Source organism: Diceros bicornis, chromosome 21 (genome assembly GCF_020826845.1).
Source record: "Diceros bicornis minor isolate mBicDic1 chromosome 21, mDicBic1.mat.cur, whole genome shotgun sequence".
NCBI lineage: Eukaryota > Metazoa > Chordata > Mammalia > Perissodactyla > Rhinocerotidae > Diceros > Diceros bicornis.
This window is the reverse complement of record NC_080760.1, coordinates 24846165-24868781: the sequence shown is the minus strand read 5'-3', so window position 1 is coordinate 24868781 and position 22617 is coordinate 24846165. Positions and strand designations below refer to the sequence as shown.

Genomic DNA, 22617 nt, shown 5'->3' with positions numbered 1-22617 from the left:
TTTTGTTCATACTTTGTTTTCCTGAACTATTCTGTTTTTTATTGGATTCATTTCCTTAATGAAACTTCTCCAGACGGTAATTGTTTGGGTCCAAGTCAGCTACTCTGGATATAAGATAAACCCCAGGAAATAAATTATATTTAGTAAATAAACATTACTCTGACAACAACTAGTCTAATAATTCTTCATTTGACATGTTGTATATGTAACTCCTATTTTTAAAATATATATTTTATATATATATTCTGTCTCTCACTTAAAAACAATTTCCATAGTGAAATACCTAACTAAAATTTCCAAATTTAAATAAACTCAGGAACCAGTTGTACAATGTTTTTGTATAGCATTTTTATCTTATCTTCATTTCCTTGTAGTTTATTAGAACATAAAATCTTAGAAATGGAAGGAAAGCACAAGGAAGAGTTGGATACCTTAAAGGAAGAGAAAGAGAATCTTCGAGGCTTGGTTACTCGTCAAACATATATAATCCAGGAACTGGAGAAACAATTGAGCAGAGCCACCACCAACAACAGTGTCCTTCAGAAGCAGCAGTTGGAGCTGATGGACACAGTGCATAACCTTGTCAACCTGTGCACTAAAGAAGGTGGTAAGAATTTCTTTCTCATGTGGATATAGTAAATATTTAATATGGAGTAAATAATATTCAGTATAACATTCTACATTGCGTTGATTGCTGTGTAAAAGCAGCAAAAGAACTTTATTCTTAGAAGCATTTCATGAAGTTTGCACTGACAATTTTCTCATGTTTTTAACTTCAGAGAATATATTCATGAACTTGAATCATGAATTCACAATATCTTTCTAAAAGAACTTTCTAATTTCTTCTTTCTTTCTATGTCCTTTTAGCCTTAGATAAAATCTACTGTACTATCATGGGTAAATATTTGGTGTTGTGGTGTTAGACAAAATTATACAGGACAAAAATTAGCCAATGTTAAAGATTAGTTCAGAGTACCGGGGAGAGTTTCAGGACAGTTCCCATTTTAAAACTAATATTAATTGTCTCTTTTGCAGAAGGAAAGAGGGAGGAATTGCCTGCAGAGAAAAGGAGATATAGAAGTTCCCGATAACTATTATGAGGGAGAAAGAATATTTGTCATTAAAAGTCATTGTTAAGATCACTCATGCTTAGTTCTGTGCAGAGAGGACCTAACCAGGCCATCTAGGCACATTTATTCTGGGGTGTCTTTTTGACAGTGGAAATACAAATTTTTAATATCACTAAAATATCTGGAGCCATTTAACCATTAGAAATATTGCAGGCCTGTGTCTCCTTAGAAGACATCCATCCATCTGTCCATCCATCCACCCAACATTGTTGAATGAGTGCTTCTGTGTGCACTTGTCCACTTCAGGCAGAACCTCTCCTGAGCCTCAGGAGAGCTTTTCAAAGTTTGGAGCTTAAGGTCATCTTCTGCAGTTCTGCTTGTTAGTCAGCCTTTCTCTGAGTAAAGATGGAATAGTAAATGGTGATGAGTGAAAGAGAACACCACTTAGATCTGAAAGTTATGATTGTCATTAAGCTGTGGCTTATGTGACCATTCATGTAAAGGTTCAGTGTGCATATGCAATATACATAATATGGAGATTCCTTTAATTTAATAGCGGACTTCAGCTATATGAAAAATTAGCTCAATTCTATACTTCCATGTATAGATATGAATATAGAGGATAACTCCGTATTAAGTGATCTTGTTTTAAAGACATTTCACATTTCTCTATTACACTCCATTACCTTGAGTTATATCTCCTTTAAATAGTCTAAACAAGCCCTTAATATACTTTGTAAAGAATATTTTTTAAACAGTGAGTTCCCAGAGCTCCATTTGGGTGTGCTCAGAAATGTGATTGGGAAGGAAAAAACCTGCTAATCAGTCAGAGGCTGCCAAAACCTTGAGTTAGAGTCCACTGGAAGGAAAGCATAGGATTTTGCCAGAGAATGTTAATAGAACTCATGAGTATTTGGAAATTAAGTATTAATATGAGACATATCTATTCTCGTATTGAACTGAATACATTTGGGGAAAGATTGAAAACATATTTTTCTTATCATCAGGAGACTTAAAGCACATGGAGTTGAGTAGTTTTTTTTTTCATGATGTTAGAAATATCAAGCCCTGGTGATTCTCACAGAGCTCATATGTCTGCCTGCTTATCATAATTTCTCTTCTTTTCTGAGTATTTATCTAATAAATATGTCCTTAAACTTTTAGAGGCGAGGGGGTGACTTCAGAATTAAAGTTTCTGGCTAGGTTTGGAGTTTGGGTGCAACATCAGGCAACCAAACATGTGTTCAATTCAACAGACATTTATTGAACAATTACAATGGCATTCCTGACAGATGCTCCCCATGACATCCACTCAGGGTATGAGAAGAGTAACGATCTATTCTATGATATAACATATCCAAAAAAAGTAATACTAGAGACAGAAATTGCCTAATACTTCAGGCCTCTAGATATTTATTTTCCTTTTAATGATACAATCCTAAAATAAATCCTGATTTAACTACAGGACTTGTGATCGTGATGTAAGCCTATTACCCTATTTTCCAATGTGTTCTGTGCTCTCATAACCATATATTTTATTTGCTTCTTGTTAATCTTTTTCTTTCTTTAATCTCACAGTTAAGTATTCTAACTAAATATTTGGTCATTTAAGGACTCATAAGAGACAAAAAAATGGAAAGTTCCTCTCACTAAGGTCTCCATTAAGATTTTAATTCTCTGCATATCTTCATTTTCACTGGTGCCACAGTGTTTAGTTATGGTGGATTTAAAATTTTAAATGACAATACTGGATAAAATGCCAGTTACTAAAACGAACTTTTATTTCATTCTAATTCTAAAACACATAAGTAAAAACTTTTCCCTAATTTTTTTTTGTGTGTGTGAGGAAGATTAGCCTCGAGCTAACATCCGTTGCCAATCTTCATCTTTTTGCTGAGGAAGATTGGCCTTGGCCTATCATCCTTGCCCATCTTCCTCTGCTTTATATGGGACGCCACCACAGCATGGCTTGACAAGCGGTGCATCAGTCCACGCCCAGGATCTGAACCTGCGAACCCTGGGCCTCCGAAGCGGAGCAGATGAACTTAACCACTATGCCACCAGGCGGCCCTAGAACTTGTCCCTAATTTTATGACCAAAAATTCATTTATCAAATGGATTTGTTATTTATCAAAGGATTATGTGTAAATATTCTACTTTTAAATTTGAGTATATGCAAAGATGCCTAAATCAATACACCACAATAAATGCATCAATTTTCTAAAATGTATATTTTAAAAACTCAAAGAGTATTCTTCTAAAAGATTTTCCAAAATAATCATGAACTCTGTTATAATCCAAAAAGCCAAAAATTTTAATAGATCTTAAGGGTCCTCTGGTTCCAACTTGACGCAGTCATTTATGGTGATAGGCTGAATGTAATACTACAAGGCAAGAGAAGAAATTTTTAGTGAGTTTTTTCTGTCACTGGCAACTAATTTAACCTTAATGAAGCTGCCTCATCATTTATAAAGTCAGGATAATTGTCTCTACTTCACAGTGATAGAGAAAGAATTAAATTAGATATTGCATATAAAAGCAAAGAGCACATGACATAGTTGACTCATTAAACTTTAGTTCCTTCTCCTCCAAGTGACAAGATTTAACTCAGCACAAATTTATTAAGTACTATCTATAAATAAAATTTCTTTCATGGAAAATGTCTGAATATAATGCTCTAGTATGCTGTAGAGTGTCTGACTGTTGACAGTCATCCAAGCAGCTTCTTTTAGCTTCAGTTTTCTTAGCTCTAAATGGGATTATAATACATACCTGATGACTTTGTAATAAGAATTAAAAGAGATTTATATAAAACATATAGCATTGATGCCTATCCATAGTAAATGCTCAAAAAATTGCGGTTATTTTTATTTTTATGCTTTCTAAAGTGCTTATAATTCCCTAAAGTTATATGATAAAAGCAAGAAAAAGAAATTTATCCTTTCCTCAAACACGTGTCTGGTTCAGGAACTGTAAATCCATCTTTGCGTATAGGGAGTATTTTTATGTAGTTTCACAGAACTTTTCCTACTAAAACATTCAATGTCATGAGATGCATTTAAGCTAAGTACAATTAACAAACACATTTTCTGAAATAATTCACCAAACTTTCTTCCTCTTGTTCTGAGCAGGCAATAGTGATGTCTTGGACAAATAGTCGTTTCAAACTGAATTGCATCTGTTTTGTAAGACTTCTGGATAACATGTTCATTTTTGTGTAACCTTTGTCTGCAAACATTTGGTCACATTTATTCTTAGAATCATTACCCACTAAAGAAACACTGCCCTCAATGTTTTCATAGTGTCAAAGCTCAGCTGATTGCTTCACGTTTTTGGCAGTTCACAGTTATTGCAGGAATTAAATAGTTTACATTGATAATGGCATGGAAACAAGGTTTGGAATTCTTTTGGGGAAGATAATCAGGTACTGTGACTATCAAACATTCACTAGTCATCTATGTTAGGAGTTGATTAAAACATCATCACATACATTGAGCACACATGAGGCAGACATCATATTATGTAATCAAGAACTTAATTACTAACAAAGCATAAAAAAACAAAGAAAGAAAAATTAAAAAGGAAATAATATTTAGTCTCTATCCTAAAATTACATGGGCTGATTGTCTTACTGTCCAAATCAGCTTGGAGCATCCTGCTAGACCAAGATATGATTCATAAATTTATCCATTCATTCATTCAAAAAATAGTTATACAACAACTGTTCTGTTTCCGATTCTCTTCTGGGGATAAGGATATTCATCCATTTTTACTTAACAAATATTTGCTGAGTTCCTATAGTATGCCAGATACCATTCAGACCACTGGGAAGAGAAAAAAGATAAAATTAAGTGTGTGGCTTCAAGGAAACTAGAATTTGGTGGGGAAAGAGACAGATAAACAATCATATTCCATAATTGTTTGCTAGAGGTGAGGCCAGGATGCCAGGCCATTAGCAAAACACACAGGAGGAATATTAAAATCATGGCAGAGACAGAAGGATGAGGGCAGAATCCAGCATCTGCAGAGGGCTCTTAAGGATTTTGTTGAATGCTTATTATGATTCAGGCATTGCTTAAGCTTTATGTGTATTAACTTAGTCCTCACAATAACAGTATGAAGGAACTACTATGGTTAGCCCCATTTTATAAATTCTACAGGGAACTTGAATAATTTGCCCAAGGTTGCATAGCTGGAAAAGGTTGATTCAGGATTAAAACATAGGTGGGATGGCTCTAATGGGGAGATAATAACTGAGTCTCCAAAATAAAGAAAAAGGGGGTTACTCCAGAGAGCTCAAACAGCATGTCTGTTTGCCAGGAGTCACAGGAGCGGACGTTAGTGCTCCTATTTAGGCTATTCATCCAAATGAATAGCCTAAATCTCAGAATCAAAGGCAGGATAACGGTGAAAGATGAGGTTAGAGAGGTAAACTGAGGGAGATCTAAGAAGCTGCCTTTTGGGGTCGGCCCCATGGCCTAGTGGTTTATTCGGCGTGCTCCACTTTGTCAGCCCGGGTTCAGTTCCCGGGCACGGACCTACACCACTCATCAGCAGCCATGCTGTGGTGGTGACCCACCACAAAATAGAGGAAGATTGGCACACATGTTAGCTCAGGGTGATCTTCCTCAGCAAAAAAAAAAAAAAAGAAGAAGCTGCCTTTTTTCCCTGAAAGCAGTAAGGAGTCATTGTCAATATATAAGGACAAAGGTGACATTTGCATTTTAGAAAAATTACCCCAATCACAATATAGGAAGAATGTATCAGAAAGTTGACAAGTTTGGAAGTAGGAGGACTATATGGGTGTTTTTGCCATTATTAAAATATTAACAAATGCTTAGGAGAATAGAAGCCAATATTCGGAGCCCTTTGCGTATATTAACTCATTTAATTCTGGTAACAACTCTATAAGCTGGGTGCTATTATTAACCTTATATGACAGATAAGGAAACTAAGCACAGAGAAGTAAATAATTTCCAAATATCACATTGCTAGCAAGTGAGCAAGCTGAAATTTGAACCCAGGAAGTGTGGTTCTGGAGTCTGTACATTATCCACTGTACTAGGATGGGAGGAGAGGGTAGAGTTGGTGGTGATTTTCATCAGATTCTCAAAAGGATCTTCTAGGAGAGAAATAATGTGGTCAAGATCAAACAGGGGCAAATGGAAAAGCAGCTGGAGGGGAAATTTGTGAACAGAGAAGACTTAGAATCAACAACAAATAATGACTTATTAGAAGTAGAGTCAAATACAACTTCCTAATTTCTGGGATTGAGTAACTGAGAGTATGTTGATGATATTCCTTAAAATCAACAACATGTGAAGAGAAACAGGTTCAAGAGGGAAAAATGAGTTTAGGTTTGGGCATATTGACAGAGGTTACTGTAGGACAATTAGAATCTGGAAGGCAGAGAAATAAGAATCTGGAATTCAGGAGTGAAATCTGGATAACTATAGAGATTGGTGTGCCTTTAGAGGAGACAAGCGGTAAAGCCATGCAGCAAATGAAGTCACTGGAGGCGCATATAAAGCAATGACTCAACCAGTTAGGGGGTTATAGATCCGTTTGAGAATCTGATAAAAACTAGCCTAGGGGCTGGCCTGGTGGCATTGTGGTTAAGTACATGTGCTCCGCTTTGGTGGCCCAGGGGTCACAGGTTCGGATCCCGTGTGCAGACCTATGCACGGCTTATCAAGCCATGCTGTGATAGGCGTCCCATATAAAGTGGAGGAAAATGGGCATGGATGTTAGCCCAGGGCCAATCTTCCTCAGCAAAAAAGAGGAGGATTGTCAATAGATGTTAGCACAGGGCTAATCTTCCTCACCACAAAAAAATACTAGCCTACCTTTCTTTCCGAATTAGTGCAAATACCCAGGCACAAGTTTATGTGCAATTTTAGAGAATTTACATACTAAGATTACAAATCCATTTTACAATAATAAGAATGTAAAATCAATGACTGAAAATTGGGAGTTCTTTAAAGGACAGATAAAAGGAGACCCGGATGAAGAAGCTGTGGCATATATACACAATGGAATACTACTCAGCCATAAGAAACGACGAAATCCAGCCATTTGTGACAACATGGATGGACATTGAGGGTATCATGCAAAGTGAAATAAGTCAGAGGGAGAAGGTCAAATACCGTATGATCTCCCTCGTTAAGTAGTAGATAATAACAACAACAAACAAACACATAGAGACAGAGATTGGATTGGTGGTTACCAGAAGGGAGGGGAGGAGGGGGGAGGGAGAGGGGGATAATTAGGCACATGTGTGTGGTGATGGATTGTAATTAGTATTTGGGTGGTGAACATGAGAACATGATGTAATTCAGGCAGAAATAGAAGTATAATGATGTACACCTGAAATTTATACAATGTTATAAACCAATGTTACCACAATAAACAAACAAACAAAAAAAAAGGAGACCAAAAAGAAAACAGAATTAAGGGGAAAAACCAGTAGCGAGCAGTGTTATGGCAGGGAGAAAAGCCTGTTATGAAAGGTCTTATTTTAGTGGCAAATAAGCATAAAGGTCAAATAAATAAAAAACAGACTGAAAAGTATAATTTTGGAACTGGGATGTGACCTTCTGCAGGGAGAGTTTGGGTGAAGCGTATGGCTCAATTACATAGGTCAAAGACTAAAATGAGTAAGAGGAAGTAAAAACAGAAAATGTTGTCTACCCACATCCAAGAAACTTGAATGTGAAAGAACAGGTAACAGTTTTGGGTAGGGAGGCACACAGGGTAGAGAAGAATAAAAGAAACTTAAAAATAAATAGTGAGAGACATGAGCATGTTTATATACTTAGTTCCCTAATATGAAGTTCAAATTTCAAATCATGAGGAGCTTCTCATGAAGTTCATTTTAAAAACTTCTTTCACATCATCTGAAAGACATAATGACTGATACTACAAAGTTTTAAATGATCTAAATTATTTGGTTTAAAGTGTCTTTCCCCGAGGCTGATTGCAGTGGTATGGAGCGTTTGATCATTATTTTCAGTCCTCTGGCCTTCTGAAAAGGGGAAATGAGGCATTTGCTTCCTTCCCAGTGCTGAGGAGACATTTGGCTCTGTTCTCAGAATAATTCTACCATCTGAAAGGAATTTACCTCCTGTGCAGTGTCTATTGAGTTTGTGAAGTAAATCATTCAGTCAAGGGATGAGATAGTTTGAACTCTTGCAAGTCCCTTGAGTTAAGAACGACTCTAAAAACATCACAAGCGGTGGGAGGAAATTAAAACTTTTTGAATGTCACTCATGTAAACATTGATAAAAATAGAAAATATCATTTTCATTGACTGAGTTAAATGTTTAGTTTTTCGTTGACTACTTGTAATGCACAATTTAACATTAGGTAGAAAGAGAAAGAAAAATACAGGAAGTCATCTGGTGAACACTACAGTGAGCACTTGTTCCCTTTTAATGAGGGAAATTCTTTATCTTGACAGAAAATTATATGTCAAACATTTACAATTTCCTTAAAGTGAACCACACTTCTATCACTTCCTTTCATAAAACCCAATGGCTTAAGGGGAAAGTAACTATTTATTTTTGGAAATGGTATATTTCTCCTTTTTGATGGAGCATGTTATCTGCCTTTTGAAAAGTCATAATTTCTATAAAAAAGAATTGTGTGAATAGCGGATAGCCAAACTAATGATAACAAAATAAAAAATAATACAGTCCTTGACCTCTCCCATGAACTATTTCTAAACCACATCTTTTGGGGGAGATTTGAAATTTTGTGGTTAATTCTCTTTTGGAATTAGAGTTTCAACTTCAGAAACTAGACTATCTGAAAAGGGATATCTCCTGGTTCCAGCTGGGTCTGGAAGTTACCAGGGTGAAAGGCCACACAAAAAAAAGAGTGTTGCCTAGATGTTCCAACATTACTATGAGTAAACTCCATTCCTTCTTCTCTTGTGCTTTTCATGGCCTGGTTGGCTAACGCAAAGAAGCACAAAATATTTTGAATAGAATTTTAACTAAGTCATTTCCTGGACTCACCCACACTTAAGTAAAATTCAACAGATATTTTCTAAGTCCAGGGACATATTGGGACAGTGGACATTAGTTACAGATAAGCTATGGTACTTTACACTGAGCCAGATGGCACCTGTACTTACTCGGAGAAAAAGTAAGAAAAAAACATTTTATTAACATCATTCAATATGTTTGCATCACATCAACCATAGAGTGAAATCCTCATGAAATTTCTTATGCTTTAAGAAGATAGAAAAAAGAAATAAACCCTGAGAAATATTGCAACTATACATTTAGGCTTAAATACATATAAACAAAGTATTGATTGTTAGCATAAGATTTTTCAAAAAATAAAATGCAAAGAACCTTTAAAACTATTGATAAAAAACATTTTAAGCTTCCTATGGGAGCTTATCGTTTATTTTCAACTAAAGAATACCAACATCATGATTAATTCTAAGTACATTGGAATCTCATCCACCTCTGGCTTGGGTGTCCACATTCTGAGTGGGACCATCTCTGATAAGGAATCACATTAATGTGTGACCTACCAAGAACAGATAAATAAATCATAAAATTTTTAATGAATTTATGATGAAGGTAAATTATTAAACATAATATCAATTATGTCAAACCTCTTTTAATTTTATCCTGTCTTTGCATGTACTCATAATTATTTTTAGATGTGAACATTCTGTTTTCACAAACAGCATGAGTTCCTTTAGAACAGTGAATTTGAACTGTGGGTTTAATTTAAGTGGAGATTTGGTTCTAAAGGATGATTTTGCTAGTTGTTTCAGCCTCATGTACACACTTACAAATGCACAAATAAACTGAATCTCAACCATAATTAATCTAGCCCATGTCCCTAGAACTGGGACTTAGATTGATAAGGTCTCCTCACCAGTGTCTTAGAGCAGCTATGGCATATGCCATCTAGAGGGCAAGGCATGGTGGTCTAGAAGGAACAAGAAGCAGGATATCTGAGTTCTAGTCCCAGCGCTGCTGCCAGGTTACTTAACATAAACGTACTATACACCTTAGAGTTTGCCTGGTGTCCTAGACAAACCTGCGAATTTTATGACTGCCATCATCATTCCATATCTTCTCATGATTTTATATCACTTGTAATTACTGAGGAAGCCCTAAATTCAGAGGAGAACCCCATGTAGAACCTCAGCTGGTAATTAAGTACTATTCTTCAAGTGTATTTCACCACAAGAGTAAGAATCAAACTGACATACCTGTGGTGACAGTCAGCCTTTATTTATTTAAAACTTCAAAGCGAAGTGTTTCTTTTTTGTCAGTTTTCAAAAGCATCTGGCAACTACTTTCCATGTTTACAGCAAAACCCAAGGACTTTCATCCCATTTTTAATGGCTCTTGTTGAAATCAAAGATTCATCTACTCATAGGGCGCAAAACATGCCCTTTAAGCTCTCTCACATGCATAGGAAATCTTTTTTTCAAAATCAGTATATTCCAGTCAGCCTGAAAATGTTACATGGGAAATTAACACACATGAAACACCTGAAATATCTTTGTTAATGAAGTGACCTTCTGAACAAAGGGCAAGTGTCATGTAGCACTCATAACTGCCCATCAGGGGCCCAAAGGGAAAACACAGAAATGAGTTTTATGAAAAATGAATGATCATTTGATTCAACAAAGGTTGTATGTAAATTCATTTTCAACACTTAGTCAATTTATTTTTATTAGTTGTGTTACGTGTAATACGCATTGAATATACATTCAATTATATATGTCTTTTCACATTAGAGGAGCATTAGAAAATTTATTTAAATACACTAATCGAACTAAAGTAGAAATATGTAGAATTACTTTATGTTTAATTATTCTACACTAAAAAAAAAGTACCATAAAAATCCACCTATGGCATAGGGTGCTTTGCATGTCCACATAGACTTAACAGTTCATTACCTTATGCGTATATTTTGATGTTATTAAAAATGTATATATATATATCTACAGTTATACATAATGGGTAATATATTCTCCAGAGAATTAAAATGTATCTAAATAGTAAAATTTTAAGAAAATTAAAAAGTATCATGATGGTAAATTTTCTGCATTGTTTTTATCCTCTCTCCTCCCTTTTTCCTCTTAGAAGAGATTAAATAAAATAAACCTTTTTCTAATAATTTAATTTATTATAATCAGTATGAATTAACTTGCATCATAATACCACAATGCCTTTGGAAAAATAGATAATATAATTTATCCCTTATGTTAAAAACTGCCCAAACTATTATCATTTCTTATTTTTGCCTACTTTAAAAAATTTAATGTCTTTCCCTTATACACACAAAAAAGGTTTAATTATCAATTTTCTCTTTGCCTTCTTGCCTGATTCTAGAAGATGAACACAACTACACACCCACACAAACACACACACATGCCTACTCTCACTTTCCACACCAATCTTTCCTCTAAACTTGTAGCTTCTAGCAAATAGTCCAGAGACTGGGGAGTCAAGTAATTAGGCTTGTGAGAATAAGATCTAAAACTAGTGGGGGTAAATCCTGGGTAGCATGACTTCGAGGGTAGGGACATTGTTAAATCCAATATGGCTGCTCAGGGGCCTCTTACTTCCTAATTCTGTGTTAGCTTTGAAGTTGTAGGCCATCACTGCTTCACATTTCTGCTGAGAGTTCCCATCTCACAGATAATTCTGCCTCTCTTCTATCCTCTTCTCAACATTTTTCTTCTCTTTTCTCATTTCTGCCTCATGTCACTCTTCCCATACTTCCTGCTGTCGTGAGAAGAGCCTGTACCCCTTCAGAATTAAGGCCTGTCCTGAGTCCCCCAAGACTCTGGGTGTGACCTAGTCAACTGAGAGAAGTATTGCTGGGGCCTCTGTGACAGACGTCTCATTGGAGTTCAGTTTGGGTTTGACTTTACTCCAGAAGCCAATAAGAAGTAGTTAAGATTCCTGGCTTCATAGTTAAAGAGTTCCACTACTTATAAGTTTTGGTGAAGTTAGATAGCACCTCTAAGACTCAGTTTCCTCATATATAAAACAATATATTGATAAATCCACCTCTTAAGATATTTATGAGGATTAAATGAAATGAAGCATGTAAAACATACTTAGCATGAGAAATTCAGAGTTGAGCACATAGTAAGTGTTCAATTAGTGCTAGTTGATTTTATTATGATCATAATTATTATAGTTCCACCAAGAAGATAATGGATAGTTAAGATTTGAGAGATTATCTACAAAATATATACACATAAAGAATTTAAATGGGAGCAGAAAGAGTTCTTTTTATAAAAATTTAATTAAAGTAATAATGCAGCAAGTAAATGATGTTCAAATGTTCCCTTATACCAGGGTTGAGGGGACTGTGGAGAAAAGGAATGGTACGTTTTAAAAAAGAGAGCTTTTTTTAACCAAAGAATTCTTTAACCAAAGAATTCAGATTTAAAGTATTTACAAATAGAATATATTATGTGTTTGTTATATAGTGACATAGCAATTTATATTATATATATATATACTCATGCATACATACATATTGTATACAATTTAATCTGTATATAGATTGCCATTTTTGTAGGTTAAAAATAATCATTCTGAGATATCAACTCACAGATATTTACGTTCATATGCATATGTTTATTTGAGATAAAATACCAATTTTGAAATTTTCAATTTAGAAGCATAAAGGTTTTATGTATTTATGTAGCTATACGTATGTGATATGCATTTATAAAATCATTGGTAAGTCTCCCTCACCCTCACATCTACCCACAAAATATTGAAATATTGAATATTGCCTGCTGGCCTTCTTTTAACTTTTCCACACTACTGAAATGCAAGGTACTACCTTATTCCACTTCTAAAAGACCTTTCAAAGAAATTAGGATGCTAGGGAGTTTCTTCAATGGTCTTTCCATAAAATGCCCACAGACCTGACTGAAGAGTACAGAATCCAATCAGTTTTGTGCTTGTTTGCACCTTGTCAGATATGCCATTTTACTTATCTGTATGCTCAGTTAATTTCAGTGACCTGTTTTATTTAAAATCACAGATTTGGGGCCTATTCCTAGTACTATGATCTCCCTAACAATGATGGCCCAAAAAAACACCACAAAGATTATCCTTAAACCAATAACTTGATCCACATACATTCTGATGTTTGCTAAATAGTTGAGAGATATGAACCATTCGTCACACCTAAGATTTAAAAAGAATGTTTGAAGAATTGATCCCTTTTAGCAACTTATTAGGAAGTGAGTAGGATCAAGGGCTTTGGATTTTTACATTGTCTCTGGTAGCAAGGCTAATTGCCTTCTGTGTTCCCTACTAGGTTTGCTGAGACTCAGAATTACCAATTCCACATTCCAGGAAGTTTTCTCTTGAGGGTTCACCTGAATTGAAGTGACCCTCTGCCTCAGCTTTCATGGTTCTTCCCTGAAGTCAGCCTGGTGGCAGATACACCATCTGGACTGAAATTGGTTGGGCAAATGAAGGGAAGAGCCAGATAAAGTCAACAGCTCCTGGAGATCAGGTCTCAGGTTGCTTATTGACTGAATGTTGGCTGGTGAAAGACAGACGTGCACCTGATTCTGTCCCTATTCTTTCCTTTTAGATCACAAAGATTTGGTTGTACAGATAAGGCTAAATGAAAAGAATGAATAATAACTCCCTCCTAAGACTTTCTAGATTCATTTGCTGATATTGGTATGGGTAACGTCTTTGAACTGGCATACCAGGCTCTTAGAATTTAGTTCAGATAAGCTTTTTAACATGTTTTGTTCATTCAGGTGTTATCTCTTCTCAACAGCTTTCCCCAAGTCTACTTGGCAGGTAGAGTGTATTCTCCCTACATACTCCCACACTTGATACGTGCTCCAAGATAGCAATTGTGTGCATTATCTCTCTTTGGTGCTATATTTAAACTGGTAACATTATAGCCCTAGAGGCTGTTGCTAGCCATCTTGTGACTAGGTTGAGAGTCAACAACAAGTGAGTCAAGAAAAAGATAAAGAAACCAATTCCTATTCACATTGTTTGAAACCTAGTCATGCTTTACCTAAAGCTCTATCCTAGATTATTCAATTACATGATTCAATAAGTTATCTTTTTGCTTAAGCCAGCATGAGGTAGGTTTTCCCCTATCATATAAGACACTAAAGATGGACATAGCTATCATGAGCTATGATGGGAGACCTACTAGTATGGTAGGTCTTTCTCCCATCAGACTGTGATCACATTAAGGGAAGGTTGTGATTTTCTTATGTTGATATTCCTGTTGCCTAGGAAAAATCATGCAAATAGAAGATATTCTGTCAACATTTGTTGAATTAATATAGGATGGACTAAACTAAGAGGGTCAGAAGGCAGGTGTTTTAATTGAGAAACCAATTTAAAAGACTCAGTCTATTTGTCTTATATTTAGGCTTTCATTAGTTTTTAACTGATGACAACTAAGGGAGGATAGTGGGACCAGTGAGAGAAAGAGAGAACATAGCGTTTGGAAGAAAAGATTAGGTAACATTAAACAAAAGAAAGTTGGGGTAGCAATAGGAACTGCCCCACAGACAAGTGGAAATACAGATCTGGAGGTCAAAAGATAACCACACAGTGACAAAAATGCTTGTATCTTGGAAATCTTCTTCTGTGTAGAATTTTGAAACCATGATACATAGCCTGCAAAAAACAGCAGATGTAGGGGCCAGCCCGGGTAGCATAGTGGTTAAGTTCACCCGCTCCGCTTCAGTGACCCAGGGTTCACGGTTTCGGATCCCAGGTGCGGACTGACGCACCACTTATGGAGCCATGCTGTGGCGGGGTCCCACGTCAAGAAGAGGAAAGATGGGCACAGATGTTAGCCCAGGGCCAATCTTCCTCAGCAAAAAGAGGAGGATTGGCAACAGATGTTAGCTCAGGGCTAATCTTCCTCACACACAAAAAACCAAAAAACAAAAAAACAGCAGATGTATAAGGAATAGACATCCAATAATAGAATTTTGGTGGACATCTATATGGCAGGTGAGGAGAGGAAGAGAACCTAAAGAAGGTGAAAGAGAAAGAACAATTAAAGAAGTAGAAAAAGGACTAAGAGAGGTCAACACAAAAAGCAACGGGAAAGATTGGCAAAGACTTCTGTGATATAGAGAAAGAAGGTGGAGGAGATTTATATCAAATGGCTTTGACCTTCATGGTAAACCATAAAACAAATTTATATCTGAAGAGTAAGAGAAGACAGGAGTGAGATTTAGTCTTGAAAAAAGTGGAAAGATTTGAAATACACTTTTCAGGAAATGTAATAGAAAGTCTATTAGAAATGACCAAGGGTTTGACTGAGCAGCATGGAGAACACAGCTGGGTTTACGAAACATGCATTTGGATGGCCTTAAATCGCCTCACTTTAGTATTTGCAGTCTAGAAGTAGGGGTGAGAAAGTGAATAAACGTCCTTCCTTGGGTCAGAACTTACCCATGCAAGGGGTTAGGGGATGAAAGGACAGTAGATGGAGAGCACTATGAATTCTACCTAAACCGTTCTTTAATGCCTGACTCTGAGATGGAAGCTAGAACGAAAGAAAAGGGAGGCTAGGAAGGGGCTGATTGTAATGGTGGGGATCTAGACTCTGAATTAGAGGAAAGACAAACTCATTAAGAATTGAAGAATGGGAGAGGAAAAGATAAGAGTAGGTGGTCAAAGAAGGAACTTTTAGAAGTAAAGATCAATTTTTTAATTCATGCTTTTAAATCAGTCTATTATTATAAAAAAAGTTTAAACCACTTTGACAGTTAAACACTTCTATCAGGTCTCCAGATCGCTCCACCCAGCTCTGTCCAGTTGATGCTTCTTTTATCCTCTTCCATCACGCTGTTCATGTCTGTCTCTTGTCATTTACATACATTCTTGCAGGCATTATCTTTCATCTTATTCAATCTCAAGAGCTCCTACAAAAATGTATCTTTAGTTCTGACCCTTGTAACGTTCAATAAATTCATGTTAGTTATTGTCTTTCTATGTTTTAAAATGTTTACTAGGTGTCCAGTGTTACAATGTCTAATCATAACACTGAAATTCATAACTCTCCAGTACTTAACAAAGAAAATAATTAGTCATGCAAATTAAAGTTATGAGATTAAGACCTCCTCAATCAATATATTGTATATACATCATGTATCATTTCATCTGAAATAGTCTGTAAATCGTAGCTATTCAGATAAAATCTTACAATATACAGCAAGATTAGATTACCTGTGTTTTTTAAGACTTAAACAACATGGTATGACCTGATGAATAAATGAATCAATGATTCATTATCTGATTAGCCAACTTTGACAAGGAGAGGCCAGTTCAATATAATCCTAAATGTAACCAGTTAATTGTAACTTCCCTGCATTTAGTCAGCTGCAGTATTTGGATTGGAGCAGCATCCACTACTCCATTGACTGGACTGGCTAGCCTTCCACAGCCTGCTAGTGTCCTTTCCAGAAGAAAGAATAATAATTTAATGTTACCATTAATAATAACATTATTATTACCATAACAACAATAATAACTATCATTTCTTGAGTACTTACTGTGGTTCAGTCGCTCTGCTCTGTGTTACGTAATTCACATACTTACCCCAGAGATATGTCTAACTGCCCACTTTATAGATTGCAAAAAGAAAGAAAAACTCTGAAGGTCAATCTACCCTTATAGAAGGGGCCTTCTTCAAACCATAGTATATAATACGAATATCAAAGGTAAGCTGTGAATGAAGCTGTAAAGTTGATTTTAAATGCTGTAATATTCTAAAATGTAGCCTGGATCAAACTTTCAAGCATAATGTTTACTAATTAACAAGTAATTAAAAACAAGCAGTGTAATCTTTCTGGAAAAAATGGCTATTTTTTCTGGAAAGAATGTGTTTCAATTTTTCAAAAATACTAAACTATATTTCAAGACAATGAACTGTCTACATCAGATATGTTGCCATAACAACAACAACATATCCACGGTTATAACCATAGTGCTAGTTGTACCTTTTATGGTAGAATCCTCAAATCGTTTTTCCAGTTATAAGACTTACATTCATAGTTTGGACACCATTTTTATACAATTAGTTTCAAGGAAAATAAGATGATACCTAACTTTTTCTTTTTTCTCAGTTATTGCAAATGTGAGTGAAATAGCTTCCCTCTTCCCACACAACAGCATCTTCACCCACATCTGCCCAAAGAGAAAAGAAAGGGGGAGGGGAGGTGGCAGAGAAGTGGGAAGGGAATGTGTTCTTCTTACATAACTAAATAAGGGAGGGCAGGAAGTGGTATATGCAACAAGAGAAGCATTTTCTCCTTAGATAAATGATTTTCTCCATCTCTCACACAAAAAAGGAAAATGGGTTTACCGTTGAATTCCTGTTGACCGCATCTTCCTGTGTTGTTCATCCTCTCAAGGGATCATAAATTTTAGTTGGCATTTCTTTACATCCCATTTTTTTCATCTAATTTGGTTATTTTCAACTTTGCAACAGAAGATCAAGCATTTAGACCTTAGGAAGGTTTTGTTTTAGAAAAATAGCAGTCCATTAGCTTAAAATAAGTAAGCACAAGTGAACAGCATTGATGTTTTGGAAAACAATAACTTTATATAATCCATTGACTGCTCAATGCCTTGAAAGATGACTTTTGAGTATGCATTTATATATTCATTTTTAAATTGTTATTTGCACACATTCTGTGCAATGCTTCTCCACTATCGTATGAACCCATAACCCTCTGATTACTTATTCTGTGTTGATATTGCAATTGTGATGGTGGTGTTTAGATGTAATTATTAATATAAGTAGACAAAAACCATTAGTGTAGACATAAGCTATATAGAATACTATGATACTATTAAATGTTATAATTCTATGTTTTTGTTATGACAACATATCTGACATGGATATTTCATTTTCTTGAAATATAATTAAGTACTTTTGAATTTGAAATATTTATATTGAGATAGTCATTCTTTCCACCAAGATCAGACTGTTTTTAATTACCTATAAATTAGTAACATCATGCATTTTAAGTTTATTTCAGACTAGTATTTTAGATTATTAGAGCATTAAAAATCAATTTAAAAGCATTGATTCCTAGTTGACCTTTGGTATTCTTATTATAAAAGACTATTGTGACTCAGTGACTGAAAGCAGATATTTATTAAATAACACGAGACTTTCAGGGCAAGATGATATAATATTCTTAATTTTAAAAAACTTCTAGAAAATGGTTAATGAAACCAATTACTAAAATAATATACATTTATTAGAAAAACTGTCATAAATATTATATAAATATATTACTTATATCCTTAGCTAAGGACTACTAAATATGAGTCATTTTTGTATTTTGATCTTATTAATAAGAACTGAATAGTGGATGAAGCTCAGTCAATAAGTAAAGTTCCCAGTAGAGACTCTCTCTAATTAAATTTCCTTTTCCGCTTGACTTCTAGCCTGTACTGAGCTCTTCCCGTATAAAGCTCAATTTCAAATCTTATTCATTTTTCTTCTTTTATTTGTGTATCATCTGCCTGATAGTTTAACTTCAGGGCATTAAATAAAAAACAAAGTTCACCTCCCTTTCCTTTCTGGGTAGTTAAATTGGGTCAGAGGCTCTTTTCTACTTTCTAAATCTAATTATTTTGAGAAATTTTTTTTAAATAAAATTTTCTAGGAGCTCTTCAGTGTAAAGCCACAGAAAAACAATACTACCTGCTATTAACATTTTAAACCTCCATACTGTATTTTTATATTTGAATTTGTGATCTTCATCTCTTCTTCCTCCAAAAATGATTTACCATTTTTTTTAAAACTTTCCCATGCAATGTAGGTAAGAACATTTTAGAAATTTTTCATGAACATTAATGTAATTGTTACCAATTGGAGGTATTACATGATCAGGTCATTTGTCCTTTGAGTTAATGTTCTGGAAAAGTTCTAGAGAAAAATAAGATTTAAGAAATTAAGCAAAATATAAAAAGTATTCAATTAGAAATTGCTCTACAGATTTTTCCTTTAGTTTTGTAATCTTGTGAGTCACCTCAAATCTAGTATTGTCTTTATGATTACTTTTTCACCAAATGCAATATTGACATTTGTTTGGAGGAAATGAAGACTTGCTTAGCTATACTTGGAGTCCATTTGGTTACTAATGGTGCTGATATTCTCATTCACATATTGCAATCTTTTTTTTTTTTTTTGCAGTTTTACTAAAGGGAGGAAAAAAAGAGGAAGAGAAACCATTTAGAGACTGTGCAGATGTATATCAAGCTGGTTTTAATAAAAGTGGAATCTACACTATTTATATTAATAATATGCCAGAACCCAAAAAGGTAAAACCAGAAGTGTTTGTTTACGAGATGTAAAGCAGATCCTAGTTGCATTGCTGAATAATCAGATTGATTTGTGAGCTTGTTAAACCGAAAATATATATGCCTGAGCTCTTTTCTCCCAAAGATACTCTGTTTCCCAGGTCCATAAAAGATGAAAACCCTATTGTACAGACCGCCCCCACCCCCCACCTCCCATCCCTCTTTCACACAAAGTTTTCTATTTATTCTCTGCTCATTCCTGGGATGTTCCATTGCTCATAAATGCTTGCCTTGTACAGATTACGTGTTGAGGTCACATGTACTTCAAGTGCATGGGGAAGAGTTCGGAGCCATCTTCCAAAGTCCCAAGGACCCAGATGGCACACATCATCTACAGTCCAAATACTGTGGAGAGAAAGCCAGGGACATATAGCTATTTGCAGAATCACTGCTCCTATTAGGGTGGGAGAAACCTATCTTAACTCACAATCTTGAAAGGATGTGCTTTTCATATTTACCTAAAAGAGTGGGTTGGAGGATAGAATTTATCAGTCTGTTGAACAGGATCCAAAGTAAACTTTGAAGTAAGCAAACAGTATCTTCCTGCTGTCACATCTCTTTTATATACTCTTTCTCCCTATTTATTCATTAAATCATCCATCCATTCCTTCATTCAATACATATTAAGTGTATGTCATTCATTTGTCATTCACTGGCTAGGGACACAATATAGAATAAACAGTTCCCACTGTAGTGATGAAGACAGACTATTTATGCAGATAATTATAACATGCTGTTAGAAGTGTAGTGATAGAAACAGTCTGTTTAAAACAGAGTGTATGGAGAGCCTTGAGGAGAGCGCTGCTTTTCAATATGTAAAAGCTTTAGCTAGATGCCCAAGGCCCCAAGAGGACCACCTGCCCTTGCAGTGCTCTATCGTCAAAGGATGAAACGATTTTCCTCCTCTCTTTACCCACCTAAATGACTAGTCCCATGTCCCCATTTCCTCTGGGTACTGTGCAAATGCTCTTGGAAAGCCTTCTCTAATTCCCTCCAGCAACTTTGCATGACTTTCTTACTACCAGACTTCTATAAGGCAAGGATTGTGCCTTTTTATCTTTGATTTCCTGGGACCAGCATGGTTTGTGGCACATAGTAGGTCCTCGGTAAATATATGCTCAAATGAATGAATAAATGACCTGCCGATGATAGCATCAACACTTCTATGTACTATATAGTAAGTAAACCTGACTGACTTAGTCTTCTTGATCGTTAGTCTCCTTTGACGGTGAGGGAAATGAATCTTGGAGACCAGTTTGCCAGAAGTCACATAATTGTCAAGAGGGAGAGTCTGGACTCTACCAGCGTTGTTTCTCTACTGATTTCAATAAGGATTACTAGTTTAAGTTAGCTCAATGTTTTTTTCCAGTTGCTGGAACAGAATTTTCTTCTAAAAAGAGGCCTTCCATGCTGTTCCATAACGGAGGTAGCGGGGAGAAAGCGCAGTGGGTAAAAAGGCAGGAAGCACAGTTCCATACATTGCTACCTGGGCCACCTACAAGAGAAGTTGATTTCACCTGTTTTTCATTTCGAGCTTCTGTTCAAGCTTTCACTGAATCAAGTGCTCCACAGCTTAAAAAAAAAAACTGTGAAGGTACAATGGCAAGTCTAGCAATGGAGAGAAGAGGGAACCTATTATAAGGAAGAGCCTTTTGGATCCTTTGGATTATATGATATGAAGCCTTCCTACGCTACTTGCTGCTATCTTAAAATCATACTTAAGCTTAAATTCACTTCATACACACACAGGCATGTATACACACGCTCACATACCTACACATAATATGTAAAGTGTGTCAGAAACCGTCCTGGGGGAGAGGAGTGGAGCTAACATAAAAACTCTCTGTAATTTATCTACAGTGCTGCCCAAGACCTGAAAGAACCCCTAGATTATTGTCAGTTCCACTATAATGAAACTTGACTATAAAGATAAAAGTTAACTAAAAATATTAAATGACTCTCCCTTTAGACTCCTAATGGTTGTATGATATATACGAATATAACAATAAAATAATTTTTAAAGTTTTACATTAGCATTCACACTTCTAGAATCCTTTTCTCTCCATCACCAGTTATGCCACGTGGCCCTGGGGCAGGGGAGCAGTTCAAATAAAGTTTTGATTATTCCATGAACTGTAATTCATGTATAACCACGGTTCAATAGTTTTTGAACTATTCCAGTTCAAAACACTTCGAGATGCAAATGATGCACAGGCTATTTGCAGAACCACTGTTCCCGTTAGGGTGGAAGAAAACTATCCTATCTTGACTCATAATCTTGAATAAATTTGCTTTTCATATTTATATAAAAGAGTGGGTTGGGGGATCCAATTCGCTAGTTCAGTGGTTGATTCCTGCGTTGGTTTCATCAGGATAGCATGATTTAAACTTATACGTGTGTGAAATAATGGATCTTGCATATTGCAGAGCTTCAGGGTTGTCTTTGAATAAATGAAATTTAAAATATCAAATCCACAAATGTCAAATACCTGCTGGGTTAAACTTCTAAAATTTGGGCCTAGGAAAAAATAGTAGCCCAAGTAGGTTGGCAGTAATAGCAGTACAAGCCTGGAAGAGGCAAATTTTATCACTATAGAAATGGTCTCATGGCTTTTCGGAGGGAGAAAGGAGAATTTCCACATCATCTGGTCAGGACTATCATTAGATTTAGCTTTATTAGAGATGGTAGTAGAGTGTGGTAAGAGAGGAGATTACTGAGCAAAAAGAAGAAAGACTTTGGCCTTTTTATTGACTTAGGTGTTTATTCCCTTGTTTTATTCTTTTCCCTTTATGATCATGGATCATCGCACAAGTGGTAATATTGTTCTATTATGGATACGTTAGACTGATATGCTTACACTTTTTTATAGGTAGCAAATTTTTAAAAAATCCCTTATTATAGTCACATAGCATGGCATTAGTAAGAAAAATGTCATATGAATTTCCCCAGTGTAATTTAGAAGCTGATTAATAGAATAGTTCAAATGTATTGAGCATTTACAATTTGCCAGGACCTATTCTAAGCACTTTACATATATGTACTCACTTGTTTTCAATACTCTATGAGATAGGTGCTCCCATTATCCCTATTTTAGAAAAATAACTTGCCCAAATCATGTAAATATTGAACACAGGCATTGTAAAAAGGAATCAGCTCCAGA

General features: G+C 35.5%; 1 protein-coding gene across 2 annotated transcripts in view; it reads left to right on the top strand.

Moving 5' to 3' along the window:
- Positions 1-22617, top strand: part of ANGPT1 (angiopoietin 1) — a 246360-nt gene that overhangs the window by 173020 nt on the left and 50723 nt on the right. Inside the window, exons 4-5 of one of the 2 annotated variants that reach the window (XM_058564788.1) lie at positions 375-604; positions 19290-19417. In XM_058564788.1, the coding sequence (XP_058420771.1) occupies positions 375-604; positions 19290-19417 (358 nt within the window). Of the gene's footprint in view, positions 1-374; positions 608-19289; positions 19418-22617 lie in introns of both variants that reach the window. The other variant, XM_058564786.1, reaches the window with a different exon arrangement.